General features: G+C 44.8%; 1 protein-coding gene across 1 annotated transcript in view; it reads right to left on the bottom strand.

Annotated features, from left to right (window-relative positions):
* Positions 1-17357, bottom strand: part of Eepd1 (endonuclease/exonuclease/phosphatase family domain containing 1) — a 108396-nt gene that overhangs the window by 39781 nt on the left and 51258 nt on the right. The window contains exon 3 of the mRNA XM_059267535.1: positions 5878-5929. Coding sequence (XP_059123518.1) covers positions 5878-5929 — 52 coding nt within the window. The remainder of the gene's footprint in view (positions 1-5877; positions 5930-17357) is intronic.

The raw sequence follows: 17357 nt of genomic DNA, 5'->3' as shown, positions 1-17357 counted from the left end.
GTCTCTGTGTGTTCAAGGACACAGCCAAGTGGTGACCCGAACCTTTAATCTCAGTACAAACCATAGAGTCCTGGAGGCCTGTATAGACAGGCAGTGACGAGGAAATCATGTGGTTGGGTTTAAAGCCAATGAGAAGGTAGAACAGAAAGGCAATAAAAAGAGGGGTCACACAGGAGAAGGTCTCTCTCTGAGGTGAAGGATAGCAGTGACTGGTAAGCTAAAGGCTTCGCTAGTGCTCTGATCTTTTGGGCTTTTAACTCTGCATTTGGCTCTGTGTTTCTTATTTAATAAGACCGTTTAGAATTTCATCTATACACCTCCTTTAAACAGACTACAAAGCCTGGCCCACAATTCACCAAGATGCTCCAAGGCCCATCAGTGAGGTTTGTGCGTAGACCCCAGGGTACAGTCTGGGAAGTAGAGCTGCCTGGACCCTGGAAGCTACAGCAAGCCTCTGTCAGAGTCAGACACTACTCTAGAGACTGGAACCTCCCCGGGGAGCCCCATGTCTGCCCACTAGTCCTTTCAAAGAAAAGTGGCCAGCTTCCTGCCAGGCAAAGGATGGCAATGAGATTAATTATGACCACGTGCAGCTCTGCTCAACACAGTGAGAAAACAAACAACCTTCATAGATGTGTGAATACCAACCACTCAACATGGCCTTCACATTAAGCTCCAACTAATGAGGAACTAAGTGAGAGGGGAAAAATAACACTGGAGATCTGACGGATCTCATGCTGGGATTTTTAAAGGACATACTTTCCAGTATCTTAGCCCAAGTGAAGGGTGTGTCTCTTCCACGTGCTCCATCATTCTATACATTCTTCACTGGTTATGTGACCATCCGGATATGGAAGCCAGGCCACTAGGTGGAAAGGTCCTTGCCTGACCAACAAACCAGCTATGGCCCCAGGAGAGAGGGACACCTCAGTACCCTTGGTCTCGGGGTGCTTTCTTAAAAATATATAGGGTTGGTTTACATGGTTTTAAAAGTCTCCCTCGGTTGAAACATTTTGTGATTCTATACAGACCATTCCAGTGTAAAGTGAAAAGTACAATTAGGAACAGGACAGCTACTGCACTGTCACGCAAGCTAAATTAAATGGAAATCCAAATCACAACAGAAGCCACTATAAAGGCGTGTAACAAAGACGAGGCTTTATTAGTGCATTTCAGTGAGTTTGAAACACCAGTTACTGCCAGGAGCCTAGCTAGCATCTTTAGCTTAGTACGCACATCTATATGAAAACAGTTTGCAGCCTAGTCCTTCTGAAGATCTCTAGGGAACTATTAGCTTCTAATTCCAATGTTGCTCAGCACTAGGGTCTGGCTGGAAGAGCAACTACTGTATTAAGTTTTTTTTTTTCAGCCCCAGGCTTGCTGGGGAAACAAATATACACTTTTTACACACAGAAAACACCAAAGTGGGGCTCAGAGAGCATTTGTCTCACCTACCAAAAAATTAAACAAAGAGTTGCATTTCAAAGCCAGTATTTTAAGAGAAACATCTCACATCTCAGGGCAGTAGCAGCAGAAAGGGGCAAAGGGCACCTTGCTCTCCAAGTTTGGCAAATGGGGGTGAGGGGGGCTATGGCTTTTTCTTTAACATCTTCTAATGACAACAGAAACACTGAATAAGCTTCTCAAGAGAGGAAAAGGCAGCCGTACTGAGGACGAGGATGACGACCGTGACAAGGAACAGCAGTTCACAGGCAGTGGTAGGGTAATTAGATGCTGACACACTGGTGTTTACAATACAAGATCTCTTTTGCTGCATTGTTATTCCAGTTATTTTATTTATTAACATTAATTTATTCTCACGAAATTCCAATGATGTTACAATTGTAACTTTGCATGCTAGGGATTAAAAACAAAACAAAAAAAAAAAAAATGAAGTTTGTGGGATAACCTGCCCAGCAGGCCTCTCACTGGTAAATAACCAACCTGAGACTCAAGCTGTCTACACCCTTAGAGCTAGCTCTAGAAGACAGAGTATAACATCAGCTGATCTAGGACTGGTGACAGAGTAGCAGCCTTGAGGACTCAGGGCAGAATAAGCAGCAGTTGTGAGCTGGATGGCCTGTGTCCCAGGGAGGCTAAGCCCAAGTTGGGCGTTCATCACAGTAGGTCAGCTGGTGGCGGCCCTCTGTACTGCCAGGGTGAAGGTTACCTCTAGCCAGAATGGCTGGCCAAACTATTGTCTGCAGCCTTGCAGGAAGCTGTTTGAAAGGGTCACTGAAAAAGATCTCTCTAAATCAAGCTGTACCAATGTTTTTATTTCCTTTCATGTAACGACGCATTTAAATGCATGAATCTGTTTTTAAATCCTGGAAAACAAAAGGTCCTACACTCAAAGCAAAGAACACAGACAGGCAGTTGATGAGCATCCTTCTTACTGCTCCTGGAACTTAAGCATTGTATGGCATGAAACACACACACACACACACACACACACACACACACACACACGTACCTCACAAAGGAGCTTCACTGGACATAAAAGCAAAATCTTCGGCCTCTAGTAGGTTTCTGACTATCACAGGCTAGTCAGTAATCACTATGGAGCTAGTAAATGATCCTCTCCTAAACAGTTAGGGGACTTTGATGCACACCAGACACCTGGGGTCTCTGCAGGATATGGCTCTGACTTAGTGGGTCTGAGCTACGGGTCAAAGTTCCACATTTCTAAGGATCTTCCAGAGCTAGCAGTGCAGGGACAACACTTTGAATAGCAAAGCTGCATGGTTTACCAGGCCCTTTTCACAGTGACTCTAGCCTTGACCTAGTAGAAAGGAATCTATCATCCATGAGGCTCTTCAAGGAGCATATCTCATTTCAACAAACCATTGAACCAATCTTACTGCAAAAAAAACAAACAAACAAACAAAAAGGACTAATTCATGTATCACTCAAAATATAACTGGATACCGAGTGCATAGCTACTGGCTGCTTCGGGGATTTTCTAAAAATGTTTACTTGCCCAGCACACAGAAACCTCAACAAACACTTCAAGAATGAATGAGCAAATGAGCAGAAACTGCACAGAAGAGAGACATGAACTGCCAGAACTTGGCTCCCCATAGGTCCCTGCGTATATTTCAACGGTCCTATAAAATTTTCTGCTGGTCATCTGTCGAGATGGGATGATAAAAACCCACCATCAGGCTTACTGAAAGGGCGGAAGGGAGGACAAGGAGGACAAGGAGGACAGCTGGAGGTGGGGATGAGGGAAGCAGTATATACAGAAGCTAACTTCTGGAGACCTCTCAGACCCAGATGCCCTACTAAGCACCTTTACCTAGACTGCCCACTTAACTCTCTTCCAAACCTTTGTGAATTCGGGATTATGACTTTCATTTCACAGCTGGGAACCTGAGGCACAGAGGATAAGTAACCCAAGGTAATTCAGAAAAAAAGGAGAAGGCAGGCTTTGGAGCAGAGCCAGAGAAGCCTGGTTCTCAGGGCGGCACAATGGCTCACTGGCTGGCAGCCAGCCACAGCAAGCCTGCCTGACACCACCTCTCTGATGCAGCTTTGGTCCCTCAATTGGCCTGGCTATGTGGTCTCTCTAAATTAGACAGTAACCACTTCAAAGATATAACTGGTATTTTTGGTGCCTGTATTTTTATTATACTGATGCACTGGATGTGGAAGCTCTATGTATGGCAAGATTTGTTTCTAACTTTTCAACATCAGGAAGTAAAACAAATAACTGTGTAGATGAATTTCTAAACAGTCTTATTAATAATAATTTAAAAAAAAAACCACAGAGCCAAAAATTGGGGTTAAAGCCTGAGAGAGATCAGAGGAATAGGAACAGCCACAGCTAACTTCACCCCACCAAAACTCCACAGCTTCCAAAAGTGAGCTACTTCCTGTCTACCCACGCCCATATGCTGGGCTGTTCTGCCATCTGATTTGCTCTCTCTGTCCAGCTACATCACTTCCTCTTCCTGCTCAGCTCTGTCACTTCCTGTCTGCCTGTACAGACCTACAGACCTCCATGGTTAACTAGTGTTGGAATTTAAGGCATGTGCTACCACACCTGGCTCTGTTCCCAGTACAGCCTTGAACTCACATAGATCCAGACAGATCCCTGCCTCCCAAGTGATAGGATTAAAGGTGTGTGCTAACATTGCATGATTTTTGTGTTTACTTATAATGACTGGCTTTCCTCTGATCTCCAGGCAAGGTTTATTAGAGCACAAAAAAAAATATCACCACATAACTGCAGAGAATAATACTCCAAAGAAAAAAATGGGATAGGTCTTTTAAACAGTTTCAAGAACATACAAAGAACAGTCATATATCTGTTTACACAGACGGTCCAATGGTTTGTATTCTACCCCATCTGCCTATCTCCTCTCTATAAATAGATAGGTAGATAGACAGATAGATAGATAGACAGATAGATAGACAGATAGATGATAGAAAGACAGATAGATAGATAGATAGATAGATAGATAGATAGATAGATAGACAAACAGACAGATATAGATGTGGATGGATATCCTTCCCTCTCCCCCCCCCCACCTCTCTTTCTCTCTACTGTCTCTGGAATCTTTTCAGAATGATTGTTAAGATCTGTTCCTATATTCCTTCCTGTGGTTCCTAAAGACCAGGCCATTCTCTTAAATGACCACAAACAAGTCATCAGCTGCAGGGAAAGTTATTGTTAATTTAGTTCCTTTATCTAATTTACTATCTATAATCAAGGTTGCCATTTGGCCCATTGATAGCTTTTACAGTCATCACAGTATATCTTAATAGCTAGATGTCTATGAAGAATTGATAGCAAGAATTAAGAATTAACATGGGCAGTGTGCTTAGGCATCCAGAGAGCCATTTGGCTACATTAGCTCATTCGCCTCGCATCTTATCTTGCCTTTCTAAGGTCCAGAGGAGGCACTGTCCCTGCTTCACCCATCATGGAAAAGGAGCCAAGTGGAGCCTCAGTGCTCAGGCCACTCCCCACCCTTCACAGTACTGGCTGGTACCGATTTCAAGACCTTCTTCATTTCAGGACCAAGGGTCTGAGCACTAATCCGAACATTTTAAATTCCGAAAATAAATACCACTTGGATGGTTATCTTTCAAACCACTTAGTTTTATGTCAACCTACAGATTACAATCAACAGTCGCAGCAACATTTGTAGGAAGAGTCCTGAGCTAGCCCTGGGGGAGTGTAACTACTGCATGAGTACAGTAGGTCCCACTATGGCATTTTAGGACCTGGCCTCCTAGGAACCTGCCTAGCCTGCATTGCTGAACCCATTCCTCCTTACACCGAGAACCACAAGCAAAAGGCTGTCAGTTCCAGAGTTGACTCTAACAGGGAAGACAGAAATGAACCAAAATCACCTCCCAGATGCGGTGGTGATTTCCCAATCTCCAGCAACATCCTAAAGGGATGGACTATCACAGCCATGTCTGCTAAACAGTGAAGCTATCGTTTCAGAAATGGAACTATGGGGTTCAGATCCTCACTCCTCCACTGAGTTCGTTTGCCTTGGACCGGTTACCAAGTATGGCTGGACCTCAATTCCTTCACCCATACACTCAGATGATCAAATATGGAGAAGAGAGGAGGGGATGGCAAGGTGGAAGGCTAGCATGGAGAAGGCCTCTTCCTTGCTCCTGCTGCTCAGAAGCACCGGAAACCTTCAGAGGGTCGCCTGGCTTGTGACAAGCCAGTCTCTGCTTTCATGGAGCTTGGAAGGAACAGAGCAAGTTTGGGTCTGCAAGAGTGAATGGCGTGTGACTGGAAGCTTTCACTGCCTGTGGGGAATACGAACAAGCAGACCACTTCTGCAGTCTGTGCTGTCTCTGTCAAGGAGCAGAATTCTTCCTGTATGGCAGAAAGAACAAAATATTTACCTTTTCCAGGGCCTCTTTGTCAAGAAGTTCTTGCACAGCTAGAAGTTTGATGCTGTAAGGAAAAAAAATTAAAACAATACTTGAAACAAGTCATTTCATGTTACCAAGCATCATCACACAGGTCACAGAAATAAGAATGTGAACTCTCAGCCCGCCCATCTTTCTATATCACATCCTATCTTAAGGTGACTTTTTGTCTGTTTGTTTGATTCAAAATGACTGTTCCAAATATATTTAAGACGTCTCTGAACTCTAAAAGTAACTTTACCACAAGATTAAGCACCTTCTATTTTCAGTAGAAGTCAAAAGTTGGACTCGAAAAGGAGTTTGCACACCAATGCTCACACTATTCCTCAAAATCCAAAGATGGAAACAACCCCAATATACATCAGCTAATTAAACAGACAAATGCAAAGTGGTGTGTGTGTGTGTGTGTGTGTGTGTGTGTGTGTGTGTGTGTTATTCATCCTTAAAGGAAGGATATCCTGATATATACAACAGAGATCACAGACATACCCTGAAAACACACTAAGTGAAATAAGTCAACGATAAAAAGATGACTCTAGTGACCTCACTTACGTGAGGAAAGAGTAACTATTTGATAAAGACAGAAAGAGAATGGTTCTTTCCTAGGGCTGGGGAGAGGGGAGCGGGAGCTATTGCTCAAGTGATATGGCACTTCTGTGTAGGATGAAGAAAAAGTCCTGGAGTTAGACGGTGGTGACGGCTACCAACAGTGCAAATGTGCTGCTGCCACCAAGATGTCTGCTCAGTGATGGTTGAAATAGTAAACTTCGTTAAACACATTTTACCACAGAGCATCCTTAAAGTGACAGGAACTCAAGTAAGTTCCGAATTATATAAGAATTCAACAGTGACTCGTGTTTGGTACTTATCTTCACTCACAATCCTTTCTGTGATAATGGGCAAATAGTACACATCCTGTATTGCTCATCAGGCACTGATGGCACCTTACTGTGTGCATGAGGCTGGGAACGTGCATGACTTTAGGACATGTTACCTGCCTGTGAGATTCAGGGCTGCTTGGCAGCCAAGGTCTTATCAGGACATAAAGTGAAGTGTGTCGAATGGATGTACAGAGGGACTAAGGGAGCCCTGGCTCCACACCCAGCACAGAGGGCTTCCTGAAGAGACCCAAAATAGCCTTGCCAGGAGAGAAGCTGGGATGAAGGCTGTATGTAGAGCAGTGGCTCTTAACCTGTGGGTCGAGACCCCTTTGGCAAACCTCTATCTCCAAAAATATTTATAATTCATAACAGTAGAAAAATTATAGTTATGAAATAGCAACAAAAATAATTTTATGGTTGGGTTCACCACAACACGAGGAATTATATTGAAGGGTCGCAGCATTAGGAAGGTTGAGAACTACTGCTGTAGAAGGATACCCAAAGACATCAAGAGGAGTGGGCACTATCCCAGTTTCCAGATTAGGGCCTAGAGCCTTGACTGCAACCAGCGACTGGGGTGATAGAATCCAACAGCAGGTGTAGATTATAGGACAATGCTTTCTTTAATAGACTTAACTGCTTCTAAAGCATTTGTGAGCAGATATAGTAAAGCATGCAGGCAAGGCCTGGGCTGTGGTGAGTACATGGGCAGAAGCATGAGAATTCAGACATGGTTTGGAGAAGAGTCAACTGTAGGTTGGGTGATAACGCTCCATCCCCAAGGCTGATGTACCTATTTATGGTCACTGGTCATTGTAGTCCACACTTCACAAGTTGTACAGAGCAGAGCGGAACCCTGTTTGTCAAACCTAGCTGCCTACAGGCATAATGCCATCGAAGGCTCACCAGCCCTTATAAACTTCACCCTCTTGAAACAACTAAGCAAGTATATGCTACCTAACGCAATGGCTTGTCTTCCTAGCAGGTCCAGGAAAGGCAACTGCTGCCTTCAAGGCCTATAAGAGGCCATCACTACCTCCATCCACAATTTGGCAAAGGTGGGTGCTAACAGATTGCCTCAGGGCCTTCTCTCCACTAGCCACTTACTTCTCTTCCATCTACTACACAGATTTGCTTCAGCTGTTTTCTGAGGGACACTGTGTGACTGCCCCCAAGCAGCTTTTCTGGTCAACCACGGCAGAGGGTTTCTACTTACATGTTGCTTTCCTTGGGATATTTCCTACTCTCTTTAAAGTGTTATTTGCTGTGGGATTTCACGTATCTTCTCCCAACTACTTTAAGGCCGAGCACTTTAAGGCCGAGGGCTTAGATGTTCTCACCCATAGCTATACTTGTAATGCCTACAAGTGACATGTATAAAACATTCAAGGAGTATTTGCTAACTTCATGGGCCAAGAGGCCTGAGGGCCACATTACTTTGAAAACTCCTACATTCCAGTGTGGATGAGTCAAATGCCAAGTCATGCCTCGGTTTCTCCATATGAAAAAAAAAAAAGATGCCTTAAAGGAGTTGACTGGACAAATTCACCCTGGGTAAAAGCTCCTTACTAAACATGGTTGTGTAACTGACTGTTGCTATGAAACAGACCCAGTGGCAGCTCAAAGCCAGTAGTCCTTCCTCAGCACATTCTAACTACCAAAGCGAAGATTCTAGATTAGCAGTGTAGGCAGGCCCTTATGTGCTCAGTTAGCAGTATCCGGTCATAGCTCAGGTTACAGAAGCTTAAATTGCCTCTGAAATAACTGCTGGAGAACGTTCACTGGGAGGGATGTGGTAAACAGTCTCCTGTTCCTGCTTGTTTGTGATCCTGGGTCTGATCTGGTCACAAATATCAGGTGTCAACAGGTCAGGGGTGGAAGCTGTAAGCCAGTCAACCCTTTTCCTCCCCATCCACAGATACCACATCCAACCTACCGACGAGCACCACGCGAAATCTCTGGAAGAAAAATGAAATGAAAATAACGTCCGCCCACTCTAGGCTACTCCTCCCCACTCTGTAGAACGGGGTGACATCCACATGGCTCCTCTCCAACCATTCCTGGCCTCTGCCACCTCTTTCCATGGGGCTTCCCTCTACTGACCTTTAACTGAACTTCAGAATCCTTCTCAACACCCCAGCAAGCCACAGACAGTCTACTAAAGATGATAGCAGCCCACTTAACATCTGCTCGAAAACCAATACTAGTACTCACGTCATTAGGAAAGGGCAGAAAGAAACAGACATTCTCATGCTTAAAACCTCAACCCAAGATGGAAGGGCCGCAGGGCCAGGGAGTGATGATGATGAGACACTCAATATAGAGACAGTCTGAGCCTCAGATCAGGAGCAGGGCGGCTATGCAGGTGGTCACTCCAGGGGTGGCTGCCTCGGAACCCTTCAGCAAGCTGTGACCCTTCCTCCTGAGACCTACAGGCTCTGAGGGCATCCTCAGATGTCCCTTTAGATGACTACTCCGCTGTTATTTCTAATATTGGGTGCTCCTCGAGTCTCAGATACTTTTCTCAGTGCCGATGATATTCAGTCTCCTAACTCACCAGGTACACCCTGGGAAGTGATTTCACACATGTTTAGGGGCAGCAAACTTATTTACCAAATCCTCCATTTGATACCATCTAACTTCTTAGTCTGGAAGATCATCTTCTGTTTTGTTGCTTTCAATCCTTTCCCTTCTGCATCCCTCCTTCTTCCCGCTACTTTCACAAGTGTATACTGAAGCTCTCCTGCTGTAGAAACGACATCATGCTTGGGGTGGGGGCACATGTGAATACATAGTAGGCCCTGTCCTCAAGAGCTGAAAGGTACAAATGAAAGTGTTGCTTAGGTGCATACTCGGGAGCAGGAGTGTGTGGTATTTATAGTCTCCCAGGTTCCAAAATGGATCCCTGCCTCAGAGCATGTGTCTGTGGGTGGCCTGAGACCTGGATGAATATGGGAAAGCCAAGAGAAACCTCATCTCAATTTCTGGATTAAGACCGGGAACTGGAGGAAATATGTGGTTAGGTAGGAAGATGGAGATGGAGAATGGTGACTGATGCCTGGAATACTCTCACACTTGGGTCTTGGGTCCTTGGAGTGCAGTATGAGACTGCACCTGGCTATAACTCAGCAAGTCCTCGCTCTAGAACTGGACAATGGGGTAGGAAGACGGTATCAAAGGAGGCTTCCTCAGGAGGCTAAACGCAGGGAACAGCCAGCAGCAGATGCCCTAAGCCATAACCATTTTTTATATTATTGTGTGTGTGTGTGTGTGTGTGTGTGTGTGTGTGTGTGTGTGTCTAAGTGTGTCTGTGTGCACCATACACACATGCGGGAGCCTGAGGAGGTCTGAAGAGGTGTCAGATCCCCTGGAACTAAAGTGACAGGCAGCTGTGGGGTTTCATATGGGTGCTGAGAACCAAACCCAGCTCCTCTGCTGGAGCAGCAAGTACCCTTAACTGCTAAGCCATAGTCATTTAAGAGATAGAAAGAAACCCAGTATGGCAGTACACACTATTGATATAATCCCAGCACTTGAGAGGATGAGGCAGGAGGAATGTTGGCTGTTGGCCAGCCAGTGCTACATAGAAAGATAACGAGTTCTAGGCCATCCTGAGCTACAAAGTGAGAACCTGTCAAAAAAAAATTTGTTTTGAGAGCAAGGAGGACTTCCACGAAAGTGGAAGGAAGACCTGGAGCCCAACACCAGTTAAGAAAGAGAAATAGGTTACAGTCTAGGGAAAAGATACATTGTCTTCTCATAATAGCTGGCCTTGTCCAAGAGTAAGGCTCAGGGTTCTGCACGTTCTTTTTTGTTTCCATCCTACCCCAATCCTTTTTGCTTATTTTAAAGTGTTTTGGGTTTGTTGTTGTTGTTGCTGCTGTTATTGATTGATTTCTTTTTAGATAGGATTCCACTCTGTAGCTTAGGCTATGCTGTGTTATGTAGCCTCAGACTTGTTTTCAGCAATCATCCTGCCTCAGCCTCCCAAGTGCTAGGATGACAAAATGAGGCCACCATGCTCAGCCCCTCCCTTGACACAATCAAAGAACTCAGTTTTGCTCAGAATATGTGATCAGCGTTTGCACATTAGGGCAGAATAAAAGATTCCAGAGAGTTTCAAAGAGTGCCCAGGGCAGTTCTGTATCACAATACAACATTCCCAGAGTCTCCTCTGCAAAGAAAAGGGAGAAGACTGAGGACTCTCCACTTTAAGAACCTTTGCCAAACCCTACAGAGATCCTGGGAAGGTGAACTATAGTCCTGGTACATCCGTCATGTGAAGCTCGGGATCCAGAGGAGGAAAAGCCCATGCCTCAGCAGAGGAAATCTCCAGCAGGCACCTGACAGGAAGCTGCCAGCAACGGCAAGAGAAGAAGGTGGAAGCCAGGCCTCATGGCCACAGGTCAGGGCCACTCTATTCGATGTCTGTGTACAGTGTTCAGGAAATTGGACAAGTCAAGGTCAGAAATGGTGCCAACCCAACTGCCCAAACTCTCCTCCCTTCCCCTTTGGAGGAGGCTCCACAGGAGCAAGATGACAAAGAAACCTCCCTTGTGGCCTCCAAGGTTCAGAAGAGGTAGTGAATGTCACAGATAGACTTGTTTTCCCTAACATTTAACTTTCTCCCACTATTGTGAAACAGGGCCGTCAGCCACTGCGGGACAGTAGACTTCTCTGAGGGAAGGCACTGGTTCCACTGTCCCCAGACATACCTGTTGTCACCGACAACCGACACGCTAGTGTCTCATCCCCACCAAAGCTGAGTGCTACTGCGTGTCAGCTTGAGAACAATCTGCACCCAATTCAGCCTGCAGTCACTGCCCTGGGGGAGTCCACCAAACAGCCTGAAAAAAGACCTTCCTTAAGGACAAGCCCCAGAGTTTCTGTTCCATTTTCAGGTTTTTCAACCGCTTGGGTTCATTACCATGATTTCCATTTTCTTAGAAATGTATTCGGTTTACTCATATTTCCAAATCTTGAGCAAGCAACCATGCTAGAACAACGTCTTCACCCAAATCTGCGCCCCTTCTTCACTCTTTCATGTCGGGAAAGAAATATTTACTCTTCTTCTGAACTGGGTTTAAGGCTGGCAATGTGGTCCAGTGAGTAAAGGCGCTTGTGGCGGAAGTGCATCTTTTGATTTTGATTGCCAGAACCCACGTAAAGGTGGTGGGACAGAGCTGACTCTGCAGAGTTGTCTTCTGACTGCCACACACACACACACACACACACACACACACACACACACACACGCGCTGCGGATAAGGCAACCCCCTACCCCCACACACACACACACACACACGAATAATAAATAAAGAGTCTTTAAAAAGAACTAAGTTCGTGGGAATGCAGGCTGCTCAGCCAGCCTTCTGAAAACCGACCAACTCTGCCATCCGTTTCCGGTTATTTGGGTAATTCCGGTCCCCGGCTTTGCATCTGTCACTTTCTCTGACTGCTTCTCACGCTGGATAAGCATTTCTTTAAATGATTTCTTACATACACAGTCACACACTTTGCTCTACTCACCTCAGTCCTCTGTAGCAAGGTTGGTTGTGGGTTTTGTTTGTTGTTTGTTTTTGTTTGCTATTTTTGTTGTTGTTGTTGTGTGTATGTGTGTTACCATTCACGTCTTAATTTAAAATGTTTAATTTTTTGAGAACTTCATGAGTACTGTATTTGTATCTCTTCCATCCCTTCTCTCCCCTTTCAACTCCCCCATGTTCCCCTCACTCCCTCTCAAATCCATGACCTCTTCTTCTTTAGTTATTACTGTTAGGTATGTGCACGCATATAAAACCTATGGAGATCATTTAGTGTCACTCATATGTACATGTGTTTAGGGCTGACCAGATATTCTGTCAAGGGGCTTGACTCTGCAGAAAACTGATTCTCCCTCTCAGTAGTCACTAATTGCCTGTAGCTTCTCACCTAGGGGTGGGGCCTTGAAAATATCCCCCTATGCAAATGCAAAGTGGCGCATTGACTGATATTGTGGAGGACTTGCTTAGGCAACCATATTCTTGAGATGTCATGGATGCAGCATCCCCATCACATCTAGAAAACATAATCTCACAGCTCTTACAGACTTCCTACCCCTCTTCCTAGATTTTTTTTTTTTGTACTTATTGTGTTTGAAAGTTACATGGGTTGTTTCCATATCACTAAGCATAATGGTGTCCCACATGACAACACTTTAGTTAAGGGTGGCCTGCATATGCAATGGTGTTTCCGTAAGATTTTACTTTCAGGACTTTTGGAGCCTTCTTAGTCTGGATGAGTCAATTCTATGACGCACGTACAACAATGAAATCACCTAATAACTCACTTCCAAATGTATCCGCGTTGCTAAGTGATATATGTCTGTAATTGGGCTTGTGGGTGTTTTTTTCTATAGTTCTAATGCACCATGCAGGATGTACCCTTTACATTTTTCACTTTTTAAAATACATTGCTCCAATGAACAATGGCTACAAACTGCAGGCTTGTAGGTACTATATGCAGCTTGCTATATAAGTCATCCTAGGGACCCTGGAGAGAGGCCTTTCCAATGACTACAAATGTCACTCACCTTTAGGTTCCAGTCGGGTATATATGAGACCTTTGGGCGGAACCAGGGCAAGAAGGCCAGGATTCACACTAAGTCTTTACCTCCAATGTCAGGTCTCTAAATGCTGCAAGTTCCACATCTCAAGCAAGTAGGGCTTTATCAAGTTTAGTGTAGATAACTACAAAAACATAGCAGCCAGGAATACTCATCCTGAGGGACTGAAGTCCAGTGCACCCACAATTGAAGTCCATGGGACAAGCAGCGGCCCCCCGCATGTCAGAGGGCTCCCACTGTGCTGCCTCTCCTAATCACATCCACTATACAAAGTCTACTTCCTAGCCAATAAAAAGACAAAGCAGTTAGGCTAGTTGATATACATGTAATCACAGCACTAGTGGGGAAAAGCAGAAAGACTGTGAGCTGAGGTCAGCAGGGGCTGCACAGCACGCTCCTGTTTCAAACCATTTGTGATGATCTCCTTCACATCGAGTGTTTGCTTTTATTTCCCACACGTCCGAGCGGTTCAAAATCTGTTTGAAGTGCTACAAGTGTTTACCACTAAGCTTCTTCATAGTGGTGCAGGGAGTGAGATCCAAGGGCTAAGTCAGTGTGGGCTGCACTGCCTCCTGTTTGCGGCACTTTAGGAACCTTGGGAGCTTTGGAGAAAAAAAAGGGGGTCCAGCACATACTTCTGTGGCCCCCGAGCAGGGACACGAGTACACTCCACATGTTGCTCTGTTCACAGGAAGCATTCCGAGGTTGGTGTAAGTACTCACATTGCTCAGAGGCTTTCTTTAGTCATTAACACATTCTTGAAGATGAGAAAGAACAATTGAGGGAAAGCATAGCATTTCAGACAAGCAGCATAAAAAGTTCTTCTCCTCTCCCCTTTCGGACTTCCATGGTAAGATTTGTGATTGTTTTTAAACCTCAACTGTGCAGCACTAGATGAAGGACTCTACAGATGATATTATGTTGCAATGTTGAAAGGCTGGATGTGCCTGTGGACAGGGTCCCCATACTGAATAAACTCACTGGGATATCTTTTCACTGTAGAGCAGAAAAATTACTTCTGATGCTAGGAAGTGCTTGAAGGTGAAATGTTAGCAGTGCTCTCTAGGGCTACCAATTTCAGTGCTCATACTAGTCATTCTCATTGTGACCAGTTTCAAGCCAGAGCTGGGAAGAGATGTGATCAGCTGGCTCTTGTGAATTCTCAATACCCCAGCAACAGAACACTCTAGTGAGAAGGGGCTAGATGCATGTGGCCCTTCAGATTTGTATGTCAAAACCCAGTAGCCCTCGATGTGATGGAGTTGGGAGGTGTTGATTATGCCATGAGGGGTAGAACCTTTACATGGGTTTACCTTATTCTGCTGTGCTGTGAAGATTCTGTATTTAGAACAGATGAAAGGTTTGTAGAAACCTTATACTGAACAAATCTATTGACAACTGTATGATCACTTTGCATTTCTGTCACATTCTTATATAGCTTCAAATTTCTGCATTATTATTATTATTATATCTGTGACCTGTGATCTATGATGTTACTACTGTAATTGTTTGGGATGCCATACAAGTACCATATAACACAGGAAGCTTCATTAGTAAATGTGAATGTGTTCCCCCACTGGAGAGCTATTCTCCATCTCTCTCTCTCTCCTCAGGCCTCCCTAGCCTCTGAGACACAGCAATATTAAAATCAGGTCAGTCAATTGCCTTACAGATGTCTGTGAGTGTCTGTGTAAAGGGAAGAGTTTCGTGAAGCCTCTAAATCAGTGGTTCTCAACCTTCCTAATGCTGTGACCCTTTAATACAGTTCCTTGTGTAGTGGTGACCCCCCCCAACTATAAAATTATTCTCAATGCTACTTCATAACTGTAATTTTGCTACTGTTATGAATTGTAATGTAAATATTTGTATTTTCTGATCTTAAGGGTCTTAGGCGACCCCTGTGAAAGGGTCATTTGACGCCTCCAATGGGTCGCAACCCAAGGTTGAGAACCACTGCTTTTAATAAAAAACTAGACATGAGCAAGCTTAGTAGAAAAGAATCACCAAGCAAGACAGGGTGAGCTATGCCTCTTGTCCCCAACTTAGCCAAGCTATGAGTGCACAGGAAAAGCTCCTTTTCAATTTTTATTTTTAATTAACTAATTAATCCATGCTGGTGGCCACAGGAAAGGGTCTTGGGGAGAGTGAAAAGCGCTAATTCTGTGAACACAGAAAGGAAGTAAGACAGCCTCACTGTCGATGGGGAAATGTTTCAGTGCTTTGGATAGCTCAAACCAGTCACAACAGATGCAAAGTCTACTCCAGAGCAAGGCCCTACACTCTGTAACTGTGACACTGAGAGAACTGTGGGAGCCTCACAAGACACGGCTGGGGCTTAAGGAACGCAGAGTGCAGGGGAAGCAGCAGTTCTGGTGGGGGGAGCCAGGGGAAGCAGGCAGGGCTCCTGAGATCCGCTGGTGCAGACTGCTACAAGTCCCCAGGACTTCAGAGCCAGGGACATCAAAGCCTGGCTTCAGAGCATTATAGACAGGCCGCCTCTCTTGTGAGGAGAGAATGTAGCTGGTGACTGAATGGAGGCCAGTGCTCATTAACTGTTCCCAAATTCCTAGCGCCCCTGAGAATCACATTGAAATCTATTTCTCCTGTATTCAGTAAATGGAGTAGCATGGACAGGACGGCAGTGTATCTGTTTGCAGCTTATTGCTAGGACCTACTTCCCAGAAAATGTTCTTTTCAAATATTACAGAACACCCACAAAACACCTGGTCACCCAGGAGCTCCGGCAGACAAAGCCAACAAGATTAATGCTGCTTTTGGGCCTGCCAACATAGCTGTCCATTACGAACGTGTCGTGTCAAGTATACAAGCTTATTACTTAAGCTATGCATTTATAAGACGTGAGCTGCCATAGATCCCTCTAATGGATGTGAGCGATGTGAACTGGGAACCTGCTGGAAAGGATTTACCATTCTAGATGCCATTAAGAATATTTCAAATTTATGAGCGATAGAGGCATCAATGTTAATGAGAGTTTGAAAGAGGTTGATTCCAATCCTCATGAATGATTAAGGGGTCCAAGGCTTGAGTGGAGGAAGTAACCATAGAGGTGAGGGACATCGTAAAGAGAAGGAGATAACTGTACAAGTGAGGGAAACCACAGAGAGCAGGAATTATGAGTGGAGCCTGAGGGTGTGCGTGCCTGAACTGCCACGATGTCATGTTAAACAAGAGGTGAGAACTTGCTCTTAGGAATGAGCAAAGAAGGCCATCTCCTAAGATGGAACCTACAGCGGATGAAGGTGCCATGAAAGATGCTGAAGTGAAACCAAGGACTCTCGGTATTAATGTCAACTCAGCCAACAAATACACCAGAGGATTGCCTCTAACTCTCACCCAAGTTCTGCTATGGGTAATACCATCAAACACTACCACATTCTATCACTATCTCACTGACCAAATCTGTGAAAGAACAATCCAGACAGCAAACTTCATTGTTATTTCAAGAAATAACCACAACCTGTGGTGGCCACCTCCTTGTTCAATATGCAGCATCATTGGGGAAGATCTCCCCTATCCCCCACCCCAGCCCCCAGTGATGGCTACAACTCACAGCAGGCTCAAATGAACACACACTGTTTTCAGCAATAACATACCTTAAAATAACACTTAGTAGGCCACATTCTAGTGCCAGAATAAGTTTTTACCTGTACTTAAGAAACCAAAACTAATTTTGCTATCCCTATGCAGCCAGTCACCTTACTGCAAAGGCACCATCCTGGTGTATGCAGGCCAACATGGCCTCAGGTAGCCTTTCTCGTTGTTATCACAGAGGACAGAGCTTGAAGGCATCTTTCAAGTACAAACTGGGAAGACAGGTCCTCACAGGATAACAACTTGACTGGCACTTTTCTCTTGAGCTTCCCAGACTCCAAAGTGGAAGGACTTAATAGCTGCTGATTATAAGTCATCGGCTCTACCATATTTTTTCTTAGTACCCTGAACAGACC

Source organism: Peromyscus eremicus, chromosome 7 (genome assembly GCF_949786415.1).
Source record: "Peromyscus eremicus chromosome 7, PerEre_H2_v1, whole genome shotgun sequence".
NCBI classification, from domain to species: Eukaryota; Metazoa; Chordata; class Mammalia; order Rodentia; family Cricetidae; genus Peromyscus; species Peromyscus eremicus.
This window is presented reverse-complemented; position numbering and strand designations above follow the sequence as displayed.